We start from the raw sequence: 24,050 nt of genomic DNA on the forward strand, positions 1-24,050 counted from the left end.
AACTTGTCTGTCGGCCCTGCATTAAATACCAAAATTGGTTATAGAAAATTGTGATAAATAAAAAAGTACCAGTTTCATTAAACTGAAATCATTAAACTAAAATCAAACAAAAGATAACTAGCGTAAATTTTACAGACAAAATATATTTTATGTGGTATGTCTACACTGGAAGTAGAAGCCTAAGTGTTGTTGTCCATTAGTTAACTCCAATTAGGGGAGGGTGGTAGGGTTAGGGGAAAATAATAAAGTAAAATATATACATTTCAAATAATATACAGTGCATTCGGAAAGTATTCAGACCCCTTGACTCTTTCCACATTTTGTTACGTTATAGCTTTATTATAAAATTGATAAAATACTTCCTCCCCTCATCAATCTACATACAATACCGCATAATGACAAAGCCAAAACAGTTTGCACATTTATAAAAAAAGCGAAATCAGAAATATGTATTATTAACTCACATAAGTACTTCTGCTATGAGAATTGAAATTGAGTTCAGGTGCATCCTTTTTCCATTGGAGTCCATCTGTGGTAAATTCAATTGATTGGACATGATTTGGAGTAGCACACACCTGTCTATATAAGGTCCCACAGTTGACAATGCATGTCAGAGCAAAAACCAAGCCATGAGTTCAAAGGAATTATCCGTAGACCCCCAAGACAGGATTGCATTGAGGCACAGATCTGGCGAAGAGTACCAAAAAATGTTGCAGCATTGAAGGTCCACAAGAACACAGTGGCCTCCATCATTCTTAAATGGAAGAGGTTTGGAACCACCAAGACTCTTCCTAGAGCTGGCCTCCCATCCAAACTGAGCAATCGGGGAGAAGGGCTTTGGTGACCAAGAATCCGATGGTCACTGACAGAGCTCCAGAGTTCCTCTGTAGAGATGGGAGAACCTTCCAGAAGGACAACCATCTCTGCAGCCCTCCACCAATCAGGCCTTTATGGTAATGTGGCCAGAAGGAAGCCAGTCCTCAGTAAAAGGCATGTTACAGCCCACTTGGAGTTTGCCAAAAGGCATCTAAAGGACACTCAGACCACAATAAACAAGATTCTCTGATCTGATGAAACCAAGATTGAGCTTGGTTGGAGAAAAACTGGCACCATCCCTTTCAGTGGCAGGGACTGGGAGACTAGTCAGGATCGAGGGAAAGATGAACAGAGCAAAGTACAGAGATCATTGATGAAAACCTGCTCCATAGTGCTCAAGATCTCAGACTGGGGCGAAGTTTCACCTTCCAACCTGACAGAGGTTGAGAGGATCTGCAAAGAAGAATGGAAGAAATTCCCCAAATACAGATGTACCAAGCTTGTAATTTCATACCCAAGAAGACTTAAGGCTGTAATCTCTGCCAAAGGGGCTTCAACAAAGTACTGAGTAAAGGGTCTGAATACTTATGTAAATGTCATATTTCAGTTTTTTTATTTGGAATAAATTAGCAAAAATGTCTAAAAACCTGTTCTGCTTTGTCATAATGGGTATTGTGTGTATATTGATGAGGAAAATAAGCAATTTAAAAATGTTTTGAATAAGGCTGTGATGTAACAAAATGTGGAAAGAGTCAACAGGTCCAAATTCTTTCCAAATGCACTATATATTTACAACCCACCAAAAAATGGTGGGTTGGAAATTATGCAGAATATTACATTGATAAAAGCCACAATCTATGGAATATGAAAGCTGATCTACCCCCTAAAAATAAAAAATAATAAGAGCACATGATCACCGCACGGCAAACTTTACACTCAGAACAAAATTAAATGGCAAGTCGGCCTATGGTAACCGCGACATTACCTCCCCCTAACTGATCTATAATATCAATCCCATACACTTTGTGATACAAAATGGGAAAAAGGGGGAAATAAAAAAAGTTAAGGTACCCCATTCCACTACTTTGACCCTATCTGCTCCTGCACCATGCCAATGGCCTGGGAGGACAGGACACCACCACTGAACACACACTGTAACTCTTCAGAAATCAAACCTCATATACCCAAATACTTCTCTGCAGCAGTCACCACAACATATATTTTCTTTGATGAAGTTGAATTTCTGCTGAAAATTGATATGAACGCTAAGAAGCCAACCTTACTGAAGCATATTTTAGTTGTTGGCCTATCCCTCTGTGCTGGCACAGATCTACTACTCAAAGGGATCCTCTCAGGATCCCTCAACCTCTTCTTCTTTCTTCACTGCCTCAGATTACGAAACATTCTGCACAATTATGTCTCTGGTCACCTCAATCTGCCTCTCTCGCACCAGACACTTCCGATCCCCAGCAACATAGGCACCCCTACAGTTGACACACACTTCTTTATCCACCAAAACCACACAATCTATTTTTTTTTTATATATATTTTTTTTTAAACCTTTATTTAACTATGCAATTCAGTTAAGAACAAATTCTTATTTACAATGACGGCCTATCAAAAGGCCTCCTGCGGGGATAGGGGATTAAACATAAACTAAAAACATAGGACAAAACACACATCATGGCAAAAGAGATCACAATAATACATGCCCTTCTGCAGACTTACCACATCTAAGATTCTCCGCCCTCTACACACTGCTGCAACATGACCAGAAACGTTGCACCTGAAACATCGGAGTGGATTCGGCACCCAAGCTCTAACAGGACAATTTATATATCCTAACATGACTTTGTGAGGTAAATACAGACTCAAAACTCAAAAGGACTGATAGTGACTCCTCTGTTTCACCAAGCTCATCACCGGGTATGCGTCGCACCAAATGACAGGCTTCACAAACACCAGGAATCTTCATCTTCAATTACTCCACCTCTACACTTAACGCTACCCCAGAAATCACTCCTTTCAATGGTGCCCTATTCCTAAGCGCAAAACAAGAAACAGATCTTGACCCAGATTAAATGAGACAGAGCACCCGCTTCCTCTGGGCAGAAGAAACACAAATAAATATAAGTCCAGTACAGGTTACCTTCATTCGTCCTTTCCCACCCACCCTAAAACCACAAATGTATCTGCCAAAAGGCAGGGATCCACTTTCTCCAAAAATGTCACTCCTACTGGACCAGATTCTTCTTTATCATCGATTCCAAGCTCGGGCTCTGAGCTCTTTACCACAAATTCCACCTCACTTAACTCCCTCATTCACTTCCTTTTCACCTCCAGAACTCGGTATGGCTTACGGCTCACATCATCTTCACACCTTGTGAAAATCTTCCAATTTTCCACATAAAAATGTCTTTCTTCCCTTGAGGGATGCAATCTCTTCGGTTCCTTCCTTTGTCTGTTGCATGCCCCCCATAATTTAATGCAATCTTGTGGCTAACCACACATTTGCAATGGATAAACCACTTTATAAAGGCACATTAAATATTGCTGTATAATTATACAGTTTATACCCATTTTATACCGATTGTCTGTATACATAAGCCTATAAGAATATTTGTAAACAAACCATAAATGTCTCTTTTTATTTATTGGAAAGCTGTGAGTGCTGTTGTATGACACAATATCAGTACTTATTTTTTACTTGTCTAAGTCCTATCATCAACTGATTTCAGCCAGTGTATGGCTGTAGATTGACTGCAATGTTTGAATGGAATGTTGGCATATTGGCAGTTAATTTGAAAACTTTCTTGCTGGCTAACAAACATACAGTGCAGATACATTTTTCAAATGTATTACTTTATACAATATCTTATCACAGCACTGGCAAACAACAGTTGACCAACTTCCTGACCAAAATGACTGATCTTTATCCCATCACAAGAAGGTTCAGGTCTAATTGTAGTATTTTAATGACTAATTCTGACAAAAACATGAGCCTGCCACAACCATACTGCAATGGCACACCTCACAACTGTTCACATCGAATTACCATAAACTACAAGAAATGACCAGCATGACAACTACTGTTAGCTCTATCTGAAAAGGAATGCAAAATGTAGTATCCATAAAAAAGGGACTAGAACGACTGATGACCCACTCATCTCAGTCGGAGCTTGTTTCCCCCGAGTTCCCAGTTGTCTTGAGCGCACTGAAGTCGGATGTCGGAGATTCCGAGTTCCCAGTCTTGAATGCTGCATTACAACACCTGGATAGGTATTTTACACATCAGCTAACTACCACATTTGCAATCTGTCAGTCGCTGACACAGTTGACGTGGTACGCAACCATTGGTTGATGCATGCTACGTCTGAGCAGGGGAATACGACACTTACATTTAGTTGATTACCCAGTCCCCTAGGGTGACAAAGTACTTTCTCAGAGGTCAAAGGCCAGCACATGGTTCCTGTCAGCACCTAGAGAACATTAGCATTCTGTTCTGAATTAGCTTGTTTACACTTTCAGTCCATGGCGTCAGGACTGTAGTCAAAACACAGATAAGCTTTTAAATTTGACTTCCAAATTAATCTTCACCTTGCAGTCTCACCTGGGATACAACTAGTTCAGTTATAATCCACTGACCAGTGCCACAGCATGTGGCCTGGAATTAACACATTACAAATGCATGACATATCAATTAAAATGAGCTATAAAACACCAAGCTTTATTACCACAAATATGATCAATTACATGTGTAAATAGACTAACATTACTATTTTTGCTGCATTGCCCCACAGCTAGTGACCCATAAGCATGCACTCGTGACAAGTTCTTTCTCTCTTAGGAAGTCAAACTAAGGCCTAGACCAGAATGAGCACAGAGTAAATGTAATAAGGCCGGCAGATGAACAGATTACCATTTGTTCTGGAAACACTCATTGAGCTGAGGGTTAAACCAGGTTGATAATGCAGCAGTGTTTAAGGGGACCACTTTATTACCCTCTTCTCAATTCAACATGAACGCTGGAAATATTAACTTCTGGAATTAGTTAACCCTTTTAAAACATTTTTTTTTATACAATCTACAATATGATCAATGGAAACTTACTAGAATGTTACGATACTGTACAATACAGTATATAATAAAATACACAAAATCTTAAACTGTGGTTTTATTTATATTCATTTCAGATATGATATACATTTAAAACATCTACATTTAATAAAACAATAGTTTTATGCGAGGCACAATCACATGGAGTCATATTTCTAGACAACAAAAAAAAAAAACAAGAACAGGAATGCATTTTGCAAGGTAATGTTGCCATGCATTTTGTGATGAGTTTCAGGCTCAAAAGAAAAATAAATATACTTTGGGAGTGTAAGTAGATCCCTTTCTAGCCAGGGCTTAATATTGGCACCAAACAATCAAAATAATGTTAGTATATAAACTCAATTTATCAAATTCCGATAAAAAGGGTTGTTCCACGAAATGAGTGCCTTTTGCCTACATTCAATATTTGAAGTAGAAATAGTGCACCAATATTGCATTTTAAAAGCATGTTGTATTCAATAATGTCCCCTACAATATAGACTACATGGAGAATTCAGATGAACACAAAAAGACTTGCTAAGTGCCAAAATCCAGCATTTTGACAAGTCCCACTGTGAACCCTCGGACTGAGGAAGATTTTAACCCACCTAACCCCAAAATGTCTTCAAGTTCTCACCATCATTAGTTTTAAAGGAAAAACAAATAAAACTGTCCCTCATTTTAAGATCAACCCTGTTACCTCTTTAATATGGTGAAACTAGTCCTACATTTTTTTTTTTTTTTTTTTAATATCCAAAGTAACATTGGAACATCTAATAGTTAAAATCAGTGTATAAGCAGGTGAGCTGGTTCTACTCTTTTGGCCATTTCCTGGTGTTTTGCTGTGGAAAACAGAGTGGGTTAAGCAGAACATGTCAACCCTGTTAACTATACAGGCTACAAATGTTAACTATTTGTGAAGTTCGCATTCGATTGCCGCTCCCTGTTGCACACAACCTTCTATTCCCTGTCACATGGGAATTTATGGAATATTTACGATGAAAATTGTCAACCCTGTTACGGTCAACCTTGTTACTTTATATGGCACTTAGTCATTTAAAATGTGTTTTTTTTTACCTTAAGATGAGAACTTGTTTTTCATTGAGTTGAACATATGTTCTTTATGACAGAATGTAAAAATTGGGTGAAACTAAGTTTGTCACACCAAGTTACACATCTCAAAAGGCACCGAATTAGTGGAATGACCCAAAAACAACCTTTGTAGCAAATAATGCGTCATTTCACCTGATAACTCATCAAAAGCGAACTAATGTCAATGATTAAAATGCTGACATAAATCATCTGGCAAAAAAACAAAAAAAGTGTTTCATTTTAGGCTTCATTAAGGAAATGTTGTACCTTTCCCTTAGTTCTGCTCCCTTGTTGAGCTCCACTGAAAGCAGGACGGTGCGAAAGGAAAAGCAACTGGTTATGTGTTCCTCACCCTGGGCATGGAATGGAATGAGGGCTCATGGCAAGCAATGTGCAAATACAAGAAGCCCAAACCATAGTGGATAAACCAGGCTTTCACATGTTATTTAGTTCCATTAGAGTCTGGTCCAGCATCTGGTGCATATCAAGGTTCTCTTCTTTAGCATGTGCCAGTTTCTCTGTTAGACACCAAATAAAACAAAAGATTAAAATCCAAGCTACCATCACAACATGCAAAATAAGTATATCGTACGGTTAGGTCTACATAATTAGCTAACAAATGCAAGACACTTTCAGTTTTAGAGAAAAACTAAAATGCTGTGACTATGCTATGGCAGTAAACATGCAGGAAATAAACATTTTTACAGCATAGCCTTCCCCATGCTCTAAACATGGACAATTAACAATACTGTATATACTACCTGGTTGTATGTCAGAGTATACAGTAAATATACAGATTAGAGATAATCCCAGATTTATACATTTATACAGTACCAGTCAAAAGTTAACACACCTACTCAATGGAGGGTTTTTCTTTTTACAATTTTCTACATTGTAGAATAATGAAGACATTAAAACTATTAAATAACACATGGAATCATGTAGTAACCAAAAAAAAGTGTAAAAATATATCTAAATATATGTAATATTTGAGATTCTTCAAAGTAGCCATCCTTTGCCTACTCTGCATTCTGTCAACCAGTTTCATGAGATTGTCACGTGAAATCCATTTCAATTATCATGCGTGCCTTGTTAAAAAGTTCATTTGTGGAACTTCTTTCCTTAATGCATTTGAGCCAATCAGTTGTGTTGTGACAAGGTAGGGGTGGTATACAGAAGATCGGCTTTTAATAAATAGGGCTAAATCCATTTTATGGCAAGAACCGCTCAAATAATCAAAAAGAAACAGTCCATCATTACTTTAAGACCTGAAGGTCAGTCAATTTTGAAAATTAAGAACTTTTAAAAGTTATTACAGTGCAGTTGAAAAAACCAACAAGTGTTATGATGAAATTGGCTCTCATGAGGACTGCCACAGGAAAGGAAGTTACCTCTGCTGCAGAGGATTAGTTCATTAGAGTTACCAGCCTCAGATTGCAGCCCAAATAAATGCTTCAGAGTTCATCTCAACATCAACTTTTCAGAGGAGACTGTGTGAAATCAGGCCTTCATGGTCAAATTACTGCAAAGAAACCACTATTAAAAGGACACCAATAAGAAGAAGACTTGCTTGGGCCAAGAAACACAAGCAATGGATATTAGACTGGTGGAAAAAAATCGGTCCTCGAAATTGGAGATTTTTGGTTCCAACCACCGTGTCTTTGTAAGACGCAGAGTAGGTGAATGGAGGATCTCCGCATTGGTGGTTCCCACCGTGAAGCAAGTGTTATGGTGTGGGGGTGCTTTGCTGGTGACACTGATTTATTTTGAATTCAAGGCACACAACCATCATGGCTACCACAGCATTCTGCAGCGATATGCCATCCCATCTGGTTTGCACTTAGTGGAACTATGATTTGTTTTTCAACAGGACAATGACCCAACAGAACTCCAGGCTGTGTAAGTGCTATTAGACAAAGGAGAGTGATGGAGTGCTGCATCAGATGACCTGGCGTCCACAGTCCCCCGACCTCAACCCAATTGAGATGGTTTGGGATGAGTTGGACCGCAGAGTGAAGGACACACAGCCAACAAGTGCTCAGCATATGTGGGAACTCCTTCAAGACTGTTGAAAAAGCATTCCTCATGAAGCTGGTTTAGAGAATGCAAAGAGTGTGCAAAGCTGTCAAGGTAAAGTAAAGGGTGGCTACTTTGAAGAAAATATATTTTTGGTTACTACATGATTACATACATGTTATTACATAGTTGACTCTTCACTATTATTCTACAATGTAGAAAATACACTAAATAAAAAACCCTTGAATGAGTAGGTGTCCACACTTTTGACTGGTACTGTATGCTGCTAGCTTGTTACTCCAGCAGTAACACTTAACTCCAGAATTATTAGCATCACATACACACTTGCAATACTGTACATAAACAAGCTCATTACTTAAATAGATGAACCATTCACACTATGTTTAGTCCTCATTCAAGGCCACTCTTAGTTCGTTAGAGAGAAGGCGGTTTTTCTCAAGTTGCTGGGAGAGGTGATCTTGGCAGTCGGAAAGCAGGTAGGAAAGAGAAAGAAGAGAGGAAATCAGTGCAGTACCAGACTAGAGAGCTCAAGAGAAAGCTTCATGTGGGATCACTTAGCACCTGATTATACATTACCTCGTTTGAAAATTATATAGTATATAGAAGGTCTACTCTCCACAGAACAGTGGAGCAGTAACAGCAGAAGTGATGGGTAGAATGCCTCTGAACTTTGTGAATGGAGATTTGAACATTTCTCTTGGGTGGATAATTGAGCAAACAAGTAATAAATTGCCAGACACTTGTCTAGTGGGCTCTACGCACTGCCTAAATATACCTTCCAGAACCAGAAGGCATGTACGGATCCTGCTTAAAGTCTTACAGGTGCATCTAAGGCAGTATAAAAGTTTAAATTCCAGCCTTGTATGGAGGACCACTACCTGATGTCAGATTCCCAGGATTTTCCACATGAAAATATAACTATAAAAGGATATTGCAAATTACAGACGTCATGTCATCAACATTGCAATGGTCAATCATTACTTGCCATCCTTTTTTCAACTCACTTATTTCAAACACTCAGAGGCAGACAATCTTAGACACTGTCCTTCTCTTTACTCTACATGTTCAATAGCAACCCAACATGTGCCACCTGTCGACCATTATTAACTATATTGTACTTAGCCAAATTACACTCACCTAAGCAGCTACATTTGTTTTAACATGTGTAATGCCATGATGCGCCTAAAAACCTAGACCTTCAATAAGTCTGTAAGAACCATTATTCCCTTAAGGCTAGACCCAATAAATGAGTGAAAGTTGAATAAGGGCTACAAGTGTGCAGTAGGCATACTTGCAAGAAATGTTCAGTACAGTGCACTAAATGCATCTTGCCCCTCAAAATGAATGAACCTTTTAATGTCCATTACTGTTGATTTGCCAACCAAATCATTAGATGTACTGTCAACTGAAAGTGTAAGAATATTAGCACCCTAACATTTGTTTAGTTCTGTTCTGCAGAGTTCTGTCATACTATCCAGGTCTGTGCACAAACAATTCGAGCTTCTACTTTTAAAAAATCTACCTTTCCAGAAACAAGTCTCTCATCGTTGCCGCTTGTTATAGATCCCCCCACAGCCCCCAACAGTGCACTGGATAACACATGTGAATTGATCGCCCCCCATCCATCTTCAGAGTCCGTACTGTTAGGTGACCTAAACCGGGATATGCTTAACACCCCGGCCATCCTACAATCTAAGATAGATGCCCTCAATCTCACACAAACCATCAAGGAACCTACCAGGTACAACCCTAAACCCATAACCATGGGCACCCTCTTAGATATCATCCTGACCAACTTGTCCTCTAAATACACCTCTGCTGTCTTCAACCAGGATCTCAGCGATCATTGCCTCATTGCCTGCATCCGTGGTCAAACGACCACCCCTCATCACTGTCAAACACTCCCTAAAACACTTCAGTGAGCAGGCCTTTCTAATCGACCTGGCCCGGGTATTCTGGAAGGATATTGACCTCATCCCATCAGGAGAGGATGCCTGGTTACTCTTCAAAAGTGCTATTCTCTCTATCTTAAATAAGCATGCCCCATTCAAAACATGTAGAACTAAAAACAGATATAGCCCTTGGTTCACCCCAGACTTGACTGCCCTTGACCAGCACAAAAACATCCTGTGGCGTTCTGTATTAGCATAGAATAGCCCCCGCGATATGCAACTTTTCAGGGAAGTCAGGAATCAATATACTCATTTCGGAAAGACGAGGCTAGCTTTTTCAGACAGAAATTTGCTTCCAGTAGCACTAATTCTGAAAAGTTTTGGGATACTAAAGTCCATGGAGAATAAGAGCACCTATCAGATGCCCACTGCACTGAAGATAGGAAACACTGACCACCAATAAATCTACGATAATAGATCATTTCAATAAGCATTTTTCCACGGCTGGTCATGCTTTCCACCTGGCTACCCCTACCAACATCTCAGCACCCCCTGCAGCAACTTGCCCAAACCCCCCCGCTTTTCCTTCACCCAAATACAGAGAGCTGATGTTATGAAAGAACTGCAAAATCTGGATCCCTACAAATCAGCTGGGCGAGACAATCTGGACCCTCTCTAAAATTAAACTCAGAAATTGTTGCAACCCTATGACTAGCCTGTTCAACCTCTCGTATCGTCTGAAATCCTAAAAGATTGGAAAACTGCCACGGACATCCCCCTTTTCAAAGGGGGTGACACTAGACCCAAACTGTTAGACCTATATCCATCCTGCCCTGCCTTTCTAAAGTCTTCTAAGACCAAGTTGTTGACCAGACTTGTTTATACTGCATTATTGACTGCATGTTTGTTTTACTCCATGTGTAACGCTGTCGTTGTGTGTCGAACTACTATGCTTTATCTTGGCCAGGTCGCAATTGTAAATGAGAACTTGTTCTCAACCTGCCTACCTGGTTGCCTACCTGGTTGCCTACCTGGTTGCCTACCTGGTTAAGGTGAAATAAACTAAATAAATAAAAAAGTTAAACAGATCACCGATATCCCACCATACCTTCCCCACTACGCAATCTGGTTTCCGAGCTGGTCATGGGTACACCTCAGCCACGCTCAAGGTCCTAAGCGATATATCATAACCACCATTGATAAAAGACAATACTATGCAGCTGTCTTCATCGACCTGGCTTTCGACTGTCAATCACCGCATTCTTATCGGCAGACTCAATAGCCTTGGCTTCTCAAATGACTGCCTCGCCTGGTTCACCAACTACTTCTCAGATAAGAGCTCAATGTGTCAAATCGGAGGGCCTGTTGCCCGGACCTCTGGGAGTCTATGGGGGTGCCATAGGGTGCAATGCTCGGGCCGAGTCTTTTCTCTGTATGTATGCATGCATGTATAGTAGGGAGAACAAGTATTTGATAACCTGCAAAATCGGCAGTGTTTCCTACTTACAAAGCATGTAGAGGTCTGCAATGTTTATCATAGGTACACATCAACTGTGAGAGACGGAATCTAAAACAAAAATCACACTATGATTTATAAGAAATTAATTTGCATGACATAAGTATTTGATCGCATACCAACCAGTAAGAATTCCAGCTCTCACAGACCTGCTAGTCTTTCTTTAAGAAGCTCTCCTGTTCTCCACTCATTACCTGTATTAATTGCAACTGTTTGAACTCGTTACCTGTATAAAAGACACCTGTCAACACACTCAATCAAAACAGACTCCAACCTCTCCACAATGGCCAAGACCAGAGAGCTGTGTAAGGACATCAGGGATAAAATTGTAAACCTGCACAAGGCTGGGATGGGCAACAGGACAATAGGCAAACAGCTTGGTGAGAAGGCAACAACTGTTGGCGCAATTATTAGAAAATGGAAGAAGTTCAAGATGACGGTCATTCACCCTCGGTCTGGGGCTCCATGCAAGATCTCACCTCATGGGGCATCAATGATCATGAGGAAGGTGAGGGATCAGCCCAGAACTACACGGCAGGACCTGGTCAACGACCTGAAGAGAGCTGGGACCACAGTCTCAAAGAAAACTCCACTTGCCGTGTTTGGAGGAAGAAGGATGAGTACAACCCCATCCCAACCGTGAAGCATGGAAACATCATTCTTTGGGGATGCTTTTCTGCAAAGGGAACAGGACGACTGCACCGTATTGAGGGGAGGATGGATGGATGGGGCCATGTATCGCAAGACCTTGGCCAACAACCTCCTTCCCTCAGTAAGAGCATTGAAGATGGGCCGTGGCTGGGTCTTCCAGCATGACAACGACCTGAAACACACAGCCAGGGCAACTAAGGAGTGGCTCCGTAAGAAGCATCTCAAGGTCCTGGAGTGGCCTAGTCAGTCTCCAGACCTGAAGCCAATGGAAAATAGAACATCTTTGGAGGGAGCTGAATGTCCGTATTGCCCAGCGACAGCCCCAAAATCTGAAGAAGGTCTGTATGGCGGAGAGGGCCAAAATCCCTGCTGCAGTGTGTGCAAACCTAGTCAAGAACTACTGGAAACGCATGATCTCTTTAATTGCAAACAAAGGTTTCTGTACCAAATATTAAGTTCTGCTTTTTTGATGTATCAAATACTTATGTCATGCAATACAATGCATATTAATTACTTAAAAATCATACAATGCGATTTTCTGGATTTTTGTTTTAGATTCGTCTCTCATAGTTGAAGTGTACCTATGATAAATTAGACCTCTACATGCTTTGGAAGTAGGAAAACCTGCAAAATCGGCAGTGTATGAAATACTAGTTCTCCCCACTGTATGTAAAAATGATGTCGCTGTGGCTGCTGGTGATTCTCTGATCCACCTCTACGCAGACGACACCATTCTGTATACATCTTGCCCTTCTTTGGACACTGTGCTAACAACCCTCCAAATGAGCTTCAACTCCATACAACTCTCATTCCGTGGCCTCCAACTGCTTTTAAATGCTAGTAAAACTAAGTGCATGCCCTTCAACAGATCGCTGCCAGCACCCTTCCAAAATTAAAATCAGCTTCCTATTTTGCAACAATGCAACCTTCACTCATGCCGCCAAACATACCCTCGCTAAACTAACTATCCTACCGATACTCGACTATGGTGATCTCATTTACAAAATAGCCCCCCAACACTCTACTCAGCAAACTGGATGTAGTCTATCACAGCGCCATCCGTTTTAGCACCAAAGCCCCATATACTACCCACCACTGCGACCTGTATGCTCTCAGTGGCTGGCACTCACTACATATCCGTTGCCAAACCCACTGGCTCCAGGTCATCTATAAGTCATTGCTAGGTAAAGCCCCACCATCTCAGCTCACTGGTCACCATAGCAACACCCACCCGTAGCACACGCTCCAGCAGGTATATTGCACTGGTCATCCCCAAAGTCAACCCTTCCTTTAGTCACCTTTCCTTTCAGTTCTCTGCTGCCAATGACTGGAATAAATTGCAAAAATCTCTGAAGCTGGAGTCTTATATCTCCCTCTAACTTTAAGCATCAGCTGTCAGAGCAGCTTACCAATCACTGTACACAGCCAATCTGTAAATAGCACACCTCAGCCCCATATTATTACTTACCCTCTTACACCCCAGTATCTCTACTTGAATATCATCTGCACAATCACTCCAGTATTAATGCTAAATTGTAATTATTTTCTTCTCTCTATGGCCTATTTATTGCCTACCTCCCTACATTTGCACACACTGTACATAGATTTTTCTATTGTGTTATTGACTGTAACGTTTGTTTATGTGCAACTCTGTTTTTGTCACACTGCTTTGCTTTATCCTGCCCAGGTCACAGTTGTAAATGAGAACTTGTTCTCAACTGGCCTACCTGGTTAAATAAAATAAATTATGATTTTCTGAGATATAAAAACAAGGAAAACTTGACTAACATCAAGGCATCCAAGTTTTATTAGAGCGCTTGAGATAACAGAAACCTCCTATGTAAGCTTTTATTTTACAACAAAGATTGTTGGAAGAGTGACACGTTTAGCAACACACCAGCGCAACTGGAGCCACAGCAGTCGAGAGCCACAATGCCCCACTGAGGAATACAGAAAACGTATGGCAACTACTCAACCACCTCAAAACACAAAAGGTTGGACCAAACTTCTCTGATCACATGAAGACCTTTCCGTGGAGTCATGAGAAGAGTCACTTGAATAAACCACTCTGTCGTACAGATTTGGATTGACAAAGTCTGCATTTGCTCAGATGCCAAAGGGACACCGGACAAAAACCCATCTTCCAAAAGCAACCAGATTGTGCAGTTCACCCTCAACTGTGGTTATCACAGAACAAAAAGGAACTTCAAGGGGCCTTTCTTCCATACGGAAGTAGACCTTGTTAGTAGTAGATACAAGTGAGCTACACTTGAAAAGGTACAGAAAAGAAACAAAGCACATTGTGTTTCTCAATGTAAGACCCAGTAGAAGGCTCACATTGAAATACAAAGAGTTGTATTGCATTTCAATAGACACCTCGCATGCATTAAGGGTTGACAAAATATACTGAATATTTTGAAATTAAGACTTTAATTTTGTTGGTTGAACAATGTACATTTCAAATACTCACAAAAAAATTGATGTAAAAAGTAATACAATATGGTCAAAATGAAAGTCCAAATCAGTAAACAAAGAACCTCCATGCTGTGTTCTGTTCATACAAAACAAGTCTCGAGGCTTACGCACTGTACTGCTAAAATGGTTACTGACTATCATGGCGAGAATGTCCTCACAACCACACGCAAGTTAGTGTGAGAGGAAACCACTGACTGAGCTTAAACACTTACCACATAATTGGCCCGTACTTACAGACAATATTACAACCACCCTTAAGCCCATCCCTTGACTATGACCTTAAGACTACCTTGTGTATAAAAATTAAATAGCTGCTTTCTAACAGTAACCACTTTATTTTGTATGAACACAAAACAGCAGACAGATGGAGAACATCAGAGACAGAAAAGAAGGGTGTGATGGCTGGACAATGGGGAGGTGAGTTGCAAGGAGGCGACAGAGGCACAAGCAGGCTGCACAGTTGAAGAATTACATGGAAGTCATGTCATTGAGGGCGTGGTCCAGCTCCTCACTGATGGCCTTGTGCTTCAGTTTCTGGGCATACAACTCATCTATTGGGACGTGGACCAAGTGCACCAAAAAGGGAGGAGGAGGGGGCAGAAATGGAGGGGTGCGTGGGAAGGGGGGGTGAAGGGTGTCCAAGTCATCAGCAAGACCCCAGAGGGAGGGGGAGAGAGATGGACAGAGTGGAAAAGGAAAACATGTTATACCAGAAGAGGATAGAACAGAAATCTGAATGAGGCCATGACAAATTCTTCAGCATCATCAAGAAATAGTGAATATATTACTGGAGCTGGCCCTTGAACATCTCATGTCAGAGATTCCATTACCATATGGCTGCTTCCTCAGCCCTACTAATTACTATGACAGCCTCATGAGACATTCTTTCATCAGATGGATGATTAACAGGAATCAGCAGCTGTAGGGCAGCATTTCCCTTACCATGACTAATAGCCCATTCTCATTGAGCAGATGCAATGCAACTTAATTGTTGCAGATACAGGCAAAAGCAACCCAATCTATGAACAATCTTAAATATAGAGTGACAAGGAAGACCTGTCAAATGTCCAACTACCAATGTAATTGCCACTCAGCTGTAACCCAAAAGTAGATTGAGTCAATAAGGGGTACGTGATGCTCAAAAGACACTGATAATAACAGAAATGAGAGGTAGCAAAGATTTGATTGCAAAAAAAGGGAAGACGATTTCCTCCTCTAGAAGAGATTTGAAAAGTAGACACTCACCGAATGGCCATGAATGAGACCAATTGACACTATATAATGTAGGCCTACTCCAAACAGATCAAAGTACAGTTTTGAAATGAACTGCAAAAACGTAATACCTTCCAAGTCGTCAATGGTCTTCTCAAGCTTGGTTACTGATCTCTCAGCGAACTCAGCACGTGTCTCAGCCTGTGGTAGACAGACAGGTTCTTAAGAATCAGTAAGTCTTTAAAGTTCACATGGTGAGTGATACTGTGATAGGTGCTGTAGGCCTAAACTACAGCACTGAACTAGCCTGGCCTCTGGCCAAAGTCTGTAGATAAGGGGGTGGGGGTTGTGAAACTTGCCTCCTTCAGCTTGTCGGTGAGGACCTTCATCTCCTCCTCATACTTGTCCTCCTTATGCGAGTACTGTGGACCAAAAGAGTCATGCATTTACCCACAGATAACTGCTACACCCCCATCAGTCTACAGAGACAGATACATGGTCTAAAAACACTCACTTTACATGTTATATAAAACAAAGACTTTACATCTAATGACAATTTATCATAATACAGTTCTACCATGATACAATAAGTTTATATTCAATTGACAGAAAAAATACTGGAAGGTCCATTTGCCTTACATCTGCAGAAAGTACAAAGTTAGACTAATCTTAGACCAAGGCAATTTGTATGCCAGACACTGTATCCATTGAACAAAGTGTTGCTGTAAATGGTTCTTTAGGTTCCTTCCATCCATTAATTATCCAGCATGGCTCTGGAGAAGCTGGTATGGACAGCATGCCTGAACACAGCAGCAGACTACCTACCTTCTCAGACTGGGCCTCCAGTGACTTCAGGTTGTTGGTCACAGTTTTCAACTCTTCTTCAAGCTCAGAGCATTTGCTGGTGTTAGAAGGGAGAAGGTGCAGAGGGTCCAGAGAAAAGTGTGCCGAAATGGAGGGGGATATTGAGACACCAATGAGAAATGGAAGCAGGAAGGAAAGAGGGAGAGCAGGAAAGAGAAGAAATAAAACAAAATGAATACGAACTAGCAGAACTACAGGAAGGAGACCAAAGTACCTCAACACAGCAGGAACGTGACAATATTAACAGAGGTGGAGAGTAGACTACAAAGTAGACTACAAAGAAAACTTTCATAAATGCCTTTTAGCATGCAGATTTGGTCAGATTAAGGCTACTGGCTAGTGCTGCATGTGAAATATGTTATTCTTGCACAGTCCCTGCCAGGTTAGAGGTGTAAAAGGTTCTAGTTTTAGGATATCCTGAGCATAAGCCCAAACAAAGGAAAACATAGCAAAGCAGAGCAAGGTGCAAAGAGGAAAGACTCATCATTCAGCAGAGTGAATGAACGTGACAAGAGGAAGTAGTACAAAAGTCTATAAAGATAGGTCTAACCGAATACATTGTTAGTCTGCAGTACCTTTGCTTCGGAAGCTGTAAGTGATTTTAAGCTTTGTTCCAAAACTCTTAGCTCGTCCTCCGATCTTCGAATCCGTCTGTTAGTGGATGTGGCGAATGAAAAGGCCATTCAAAACATGGAACACATGCAAATTAATAGTACATGCAACAACGAGCGTGAGCAACATGTTGAAAATAAACACTAAACTTTGAGCCAGGCGTGGTGTTAAAGTAGAATGTTAAATAACTCCAGCCATGCATGTTAATTAAGTGCAGCGTTACTGTTAGGGGCATTAGATCTTACCCTTCTGAAAGTTCAGCGCGCTCCTCTGTACGCTCCAGATCACTCTCAATGATTACCAGCTTACGGGCAACCTTTAGGCACAGAACACCAAGGAGTTACACTCTATAGACAAAAAGTCTGTGTATATATACACACACAATACATATGTGTACTGTACATATACCCTATATGAATTGGGGTATGTCAGGGTAGAGATGACTAAATCACCATGTTTGCTTTACAAAGTGGACTCAATCATACGTGTGTGTGCCATTATGTTATTGTAGGTTAAAGGAAGGGTGTGGGAAGGCTGGGCTGCAGAGACAGCTGGACAGCAGCCAACAACTGCAGTAGCTGAGAGACTCGCCTCCTCATATTTGCGGTCAGCCTCCTCGGCGATGTGCTTGGCCTCCTTCAGCTGGATCTCCTGCAGCTCCATCTTCTCCTCATCCTTGGAGGCTCTGTTCTCAATGACCTTCATGCCTCTGAGCAGGGAAGGGAGAGACAGGCAGTAGACATTAGAAAGAGTCCCATCCCTAGGCTCATAGCAGCACTGCGCAGTAACTCAATGACTCAGATCAATAGTTTGAGTCTAAGACTAAACTTGGGCAGTGTACGCCTAGTGCACATCCAGACTGGCTGGCTGCTTGTGAATCTTTAATATGCCCTTTCAATGTCAAGGCCTGGCAGCTTTCTTATGGGACTGATGGGGAAAATACTGCACTGCTGTAGCACTGGGGATGACAGGGCAGGCCTAGCCCACACAGGGTCTGACCTACAGTCTCAATAGAGTTCAGGCACTGGGCTGTGCAGCACAGAGGGGCTGTTTATACACCAAACAAAGGAATGGAAACAGAGCCTCGCGTCACGGCCCATTTATTCAGGACCTCAGTCTCGACAAACAGCTTGTGTTTGTTGAAATTGGTCTGTGGCCCCGCCAGTCATGACTTAGGCTAAAGCTGCCCTTAGTCTAAAGGCCCTAACAACTCCAAATACAGTAAGGAGCAAGGGAAACAGTTTACTCTACAGTCTAACTCCCTGTCCTCAATAAGTGCACACCTCTCAGACTCATCAGCTGCCTTCTCAGCCTCCTCCAGCTTGGTCAGGGCAGTTGTCAGACGCTCCTGAGCACGATCCAACTCCTCCTCAACCAGCTGGATACGTCTGTTAAGGGAAGCGACATCGGCCTCAGCCTAGGAGAGAAGAACTTGTCAAAACCTGCATCTTGGGGCAAAATGTATTAAGACAGACAAACATACATACACAGTACTCTCAAGGACACACAAACAAATATCAACATCAATAACACTGGTGACTTTTCCACTAGTGTCTTGTCGTTTTATAAGTGAGCGGTCTGGGTAATTACTATTTAAGTGGTGCTTTCTGCATCCGTCAACCTAACGGCAGTGACATCTGTTGGGGAAAGAAGAGGGCCTTCCCAGGAGGATTCCCCTGTGCTGTGCTGCACTCTACACACTGTGTGTAATGAGAACAATGCTCCTGGCTGGCACAGGCTGAATACCTAGCCTCATTATGAGACCCCAGAGGGGACATTAACAAGGAGCCTGCTGCAGTCATTGTGTGCCACAGAAGTTTACACTGCCAAAGGCCACACACACACACACCACTGAAGGAGTCCCCAGTGGACCAAAATTGAAGATTTGATTAAGTTCAGCTTTCATGTCACAAAATGGCTACTCTATCTTTGTTATTTGACTGGTGACCTGTTGTGGTGTGACTTACTATCAAGTGTTCCCCCTTAATGTTCTGATTATCTTACCTTCAGTACTATTAAGTTATGTAACCATTGCACTATATATCTTTTTTTCAAGACATTTGATACAGAGGAAGTGAAATTCAGCTACAATGCTACAGGTATGCTTTTATATGTGGTAATAAAACAGAACTTTTGATAGCAGAAACAATGGCTAGGGACAGCCGCTCCTCTATCCTTTTTTCGTTTATATACGCACTAAAAGGCTACTTATTTTAAATCTTTAAAAAACACTTTTTGTAAGGAAACCAAAAGACAACCATATCTGACCTTGGTTTATGAGTATGTGCAGTGGCACTACCCAGTCTTTACACCTGATTAACCACTCAGAGGCCTGATCACATACCAAGACTTGGAAGAGTGGTGTGCAGGATCAAAGTCCATTTCATGTTGCGAATGGAGATATAGAAACTAGCCAGTGAAATTAAGACAAATATCAGTTCATCTAGAGGCTTTTCAAACCCCACCCCAAAGCCACAAGTGTTTCCTTTAAATAAACTACCAATAACCTAGTCATATAAGTGACCATGTTGATGCGGGCAATTAACCCTCCAAATGGAAAATGCATTATAGGCTGCATTTCCTGTTTCTATAGGCCAGAGTCTGGCCCCCTGTTCTTCAGAACATGTCACAACTCTTTGTCCTTGTAACAGAAACCTTGTTTCAAATATAACCGACAGTATTAACAGTCTGTTATTGGTGTTCCTCAGCTCTGTTGCAGCATTTATTTTGAAGTTCCTTCCTGCTTAATTAAGTGAAAGAGTTTCAAAAAGAGTTGAGTAAACTTTGTGCTGCAATTGTGTCAAAGAGAATAATTTACTCAAATGTAATCTTTAGGTAACAATATATACTAAAGTGTGTGCAATAAGTAGTCTAGCATAGGAAATGAAAATATTGGGGGTGATGCAGTACCAAGAAACAATGTAGGCCTAACAATGCTGCAAGAACTGCTTGTGGCAACAGTTACATCATGTCCATCAATTAAGATACAAATATTCACGGGGTACAAAATAATTACAAAGTATCATTTAAATCCATCAAAAGGCCTGAAGTCCTCTACCGCCACAGTTGAACACTATTTATACTTGAGGAAATAATCCAATTGGTCTCAAACGCGTAATCTGTCAAGAGTTGGCATATTGTCAGCAATGAGCATGACACATTTAGTTTGTTAGCTACCAAACACCACAACGGGATGTCGGAGAAATTCCGCTATGTCAGTGTGCTGCGTGCATCACCATGCATTTGTACCGCCTGTACAACTCCATCTGACATTAAACATTGCAAAATTAATATATCATTGATGCACTTGATACATATTTTGAAGCAATTTTATAGCTTTGCAGTTATTTTATGACATGCTTACTGATTCTCTGGCTTTCCTCTCCAAACCCAATTCTCTCTGTAGTCTTTCAGTTCTTTCTTCGGCACCGTCAGCCTGCTGTTGCAAGGTTTTTATTTTCCGTTTAACCGCTTCCAATGATGTTATACCTGCCATTATGTCAACTTGCTAAGAAAACTACGTTAAGACTTTCCTTGGAATGGACATTGAGCACAACGACGCCCTGGAATGTACGAGGATGGCTGCCCGCGATACTCGAGTCGTCTGTGAGGACGCACACAGCAATAACTGAACATTACACCGGAAGTAACCATATTTTCACAGCCAAGTCCAAGGCTACAACAAACGAACATATATTGACACGTATACAAACAAATATTGATGTCGTTGTTTTCGTAATATAATAATGGTTAAACAACATTTGGTCACAATAAAAAGTGTATATGTGGTAGACATACAGTAATGATAAGGGCACGCCTTGTTATCACAAGCGTTCCTCAGGTAGGCTACCGTGCACTGGCATATAGCACCATCTGCTGCTATTATCTATAAAGTACACATGGGACTGAAAAGATTTTCAGACTGTAGTTCCTAAATAGCCCCAAGAGGAGGCCCTCTATATGCCTTTGTAGATAGAATCTTACTCAAGGAGTTCAACAAGTGGTTTCTTTCCTGATCTATTTTCCTTCATTTGCAGTGGTATGAAAACATAAGATAGATGAAGCACAATGGCGAATGTCTTCCATTAATTGGCTTTCACCAGTTTTTCAACTATATTATATTGGGGCGAAAAGTAGCCTAGTGGTTAGAGCGTTGGACTAGATCGAATCTGTCGTTCTGCCCCTGAACAAGGCAGTTCCTTAGGCGTAATTGAAAATACGATTTCCATCAACGCAGGTTAGGGAAAGGAGATGCGCATAGGACGTTCCTTCAGTCGAAAGAGATGTAGGCTACCCTATGGACACTTTCAATAAATGAAAATCAGTTGTCAACGTTTCATTTGATAACCTCTTCATTTGTTGATTATTGCTGTTTGCTGTTGTTAATCTTTACTTAGATGATCATACAACTCCAGCCTATGTATTTGATCATTTTCTTCTGCTCCTGGATGCAGCTCCTTGTGTCACGCATGAATCTACATGGCACACATATTCGGCATAGTTTCCCATTTTATGTAGTATTTCCCTAATTAAAAATGTCGATGCATGAAGCCAAATTACACTCTCGGTAGCCTATGGGTTTAACTAAACTGACCTAAAAACATAAATTATAGGAACAAAAAATGACATGTTCAGAGGAAAATCGAATTTACTGTAGTCTGTTGCAAGAACAGCCCAAAGAAGTCATTTCAGTCTAACTTGACCATTGACCATATAAAGCAGTGAGCTATATTTATCCCTGCGCTGCTCTGTGTTCGCTCTCTACTTGGAAACGGCACATTTAACTAATTCAGTTTCCACTCATAAATGTCCCCTCTTAAGGAGCTGTAGAGGAGAACTTGATTTACTGTCTTACATTGATGTAGCATATAGCATGGGGGTATCATATGTAGGCCATCTCAAATGTGGAGACATTCATACACAAGAAAACGGAAACACTTTTGTTTTTAAGGTTGATATGACTTAGGTGACTTGTGATCGTTGACAGACAAACAAACAAACATCAACAAAATATATAAAATGACAGTTCAACAATATCTGGCACTATATCATGATCGTTTATGTGATTAAAATATTATGCATATAGCATAATAGGTTACTTTCCAGTTGGCCCATAGACATAAAGGGGCTGGACATTACCTACATTTGGTAATCTGAGAATGGACTTTAAACAAAATAATGAGACAGAATAAAGGCCTCTCACGTTACACTGTCATTTTACAAGTTTTACAATTTGATCTGTGAGACAGAAAAGACGTGGGAAGCAGTGTGCAGGAATTGTGATTTTGTGCCCTTTACTTACATCAGTGGCTTTCTTCTCAGCCAGCTCAAGTTTCTCCTGTGCATCCTTAAGAGACTCAGAGTACTTGTCCAACTCATCCTCTGTTCCCTTCAGCTTCTTCTGCAGAGCTACCACGTCATCCTCGAGCTGAGGTGTGTTTTAGTGCGGATAGTTTCACAGGGGTAATCAGCGTGAAACACAGGGCGTGAGCGCACACAAGGTACAAGAGCGCAGACGGACAGCGAAAGGGAGAGAGAATAGAGAAGTTAGGGGAAATCATGCGAGCCACACAAAATACCTTGGTGGCCACCTCCTCCGCGCTCAGCAATTTTTCCTCGGCGGCTTGGAATTCATCAAGCACTTTATCTCTCTCATCTTCGGTGATCCGCAATTTCTTTTCCAACTCACTTATTTCATCCTCTAACTACACATGTACAAAGGACAACATTTTATTTAGTTGAATAGAGCATCTGAAACAAGTGATAATCATATTGCAATTATTCTGAAAGTATAGGCAACATGTTTCTCAATAGCCTATCCATATTCCCCACAACAGCAATATTCACCATTACAATAATGTTTCTATTATTCCCATTTATAATTTCCCTACAGTTATTTTTTTATTCACGATTTTGTTGTAGAATGTATAATGCTACAGTAATACAACTCCATCCACCCATCAATAAGCGAAATAGACAATTGATTCCAATAATTCATACCCACGTCACGAATTAGCCTACCAGTTGTGAAACGTTATTGGTATATATACTCCTCAGATCCTCGGATCATTCAAAATACTCCTTATTTTGAATGATCCGTAAAAGTGATACATCCACATTGTAGAGGTGGTCCATATTAAGAGACAGTGGCGCACAGAGCCACGGGCATTCGGGTGCTTTTTCTAGGATCATTTCGATTTTCCAAATAAAATGCCGACCTGTTTGCTCTTGTCCTCTGCCGCCTTCTTGTCTCCCTCGGCTCCCTCAGCTCTGTCCAAAGCATTCTCCTTGTCGAGCTTAAGCATCTGCATCTTCTTCTTGATGGCATCCATGGCTGCTTATTTTGTTGCTTGGCTCCACCAAATGTTCCAAAAGAGAGCCGAGGAAGGAGACTGAGCGTCTGTGCCTTACTGAACCTTGGTGGGAGTGCAAGCTCTTTCTGACTGTGCCCTGTCAAATAAGTACTTTCAAGGGGGTGGGGGGAGACTGAATTCCTTTGGACATCCAATACTTTTTTGGAGATGGCATCTCGGGGGTGCCTTCCCCTTGCCGTATCTTTTTTTTATGGATCTGCTCCGGTGATTCGCTGCTCTCAGACATTTGACCATTGATATGACTATATAAGGATTTGATGGGGAGGAAAGCACAGCCCCCTCAAAACGTAGGTTCAGTTTTCTAAAGTGCTGCTGTTTGGGCAGGACACAATCCCGAGAAGATGGAGAGGAACTGTGAGAAAAACGTGCATTTACCCTTATGGAGTTGACACATTATTATACAGTTTCATCGGT

At 41.1% G+C, this 24,050-nt stretch overlaps 1 protein-coding gene across 21 annotated transcripts; it reads right to left on the reverse strand.

Moving 5' to 3' along the window:
• Positions 1-4,975: 4,975 nt before the first annotated feature.
• LOC118401222 (tropomyosin alpha-1 chain-like) lies at positions 4,976-23,715 on the reverse strand. 21 transcript variants are annotated; one of them, XM_035798560.2, is made up of 10 exons: positions 23,481-23,713; positions 22,842-22,967; positions 22,565-22,690; positions 18,546-18,679; positions 17,854-17,971; positions 17,508-17,578; positions 16,612-16,687; positions 16,146-16,208; positions 15,918-15,987; positions 4,976-6,521 (listed from the first exon to the last, which is right to left on the reverse strand). In XM_035798560.2, the coding sequence occupies exons 1-10, from the start codon at positions 23,592-23,594 to the stop codon at positions 6,439-6,441; spliced, it is 981 nt and encodes a 326-aa protein (XP_035654453.1). In that variant the 5' UTR covers positions 23,595-23,713; the 3' UTR covers positions 4,976-6,438. The 21 variants fall into 21 exon arrangements, with proteins under 21 accessions (XP_035654453.1, XP_035654446.1, XP_035654442.1 ...); XM_052474950.1 differs by lacking the exon at positions 4,976-6,521 and adding an exon at positions 14,511-15,125 and having other exon boundaries at positions 23,481-23,714; XM_052474949.1 differs by lacking the exons at positions 4,976-6,521; positions 16,612-16,687 and adding exons at positions 14,511-15,125; positions 17,226-17,301 and having other exon boundaries at positions 23,481-23,714.
• Between the last annotated feature and the right edge of the window lie 335 nt (positions 23,716-24,050).

Source organism: Oncorhynchus keta, chromosome 22, assembly GCF_023373465.1.
Source record: "Oncorhynchus keta strain PuntledgeMale-10-30-2019 chromosome 22, Oket_V2, whole genome shotgun sequence".
Taxonomy (NCBI): domain Eukaryota; kingdom Metazoa; phylum Chordata; class Actinopteri; order Salmoniformes; family Salmonidae; genus Oncorhynchus; species Oncorhynchus keta.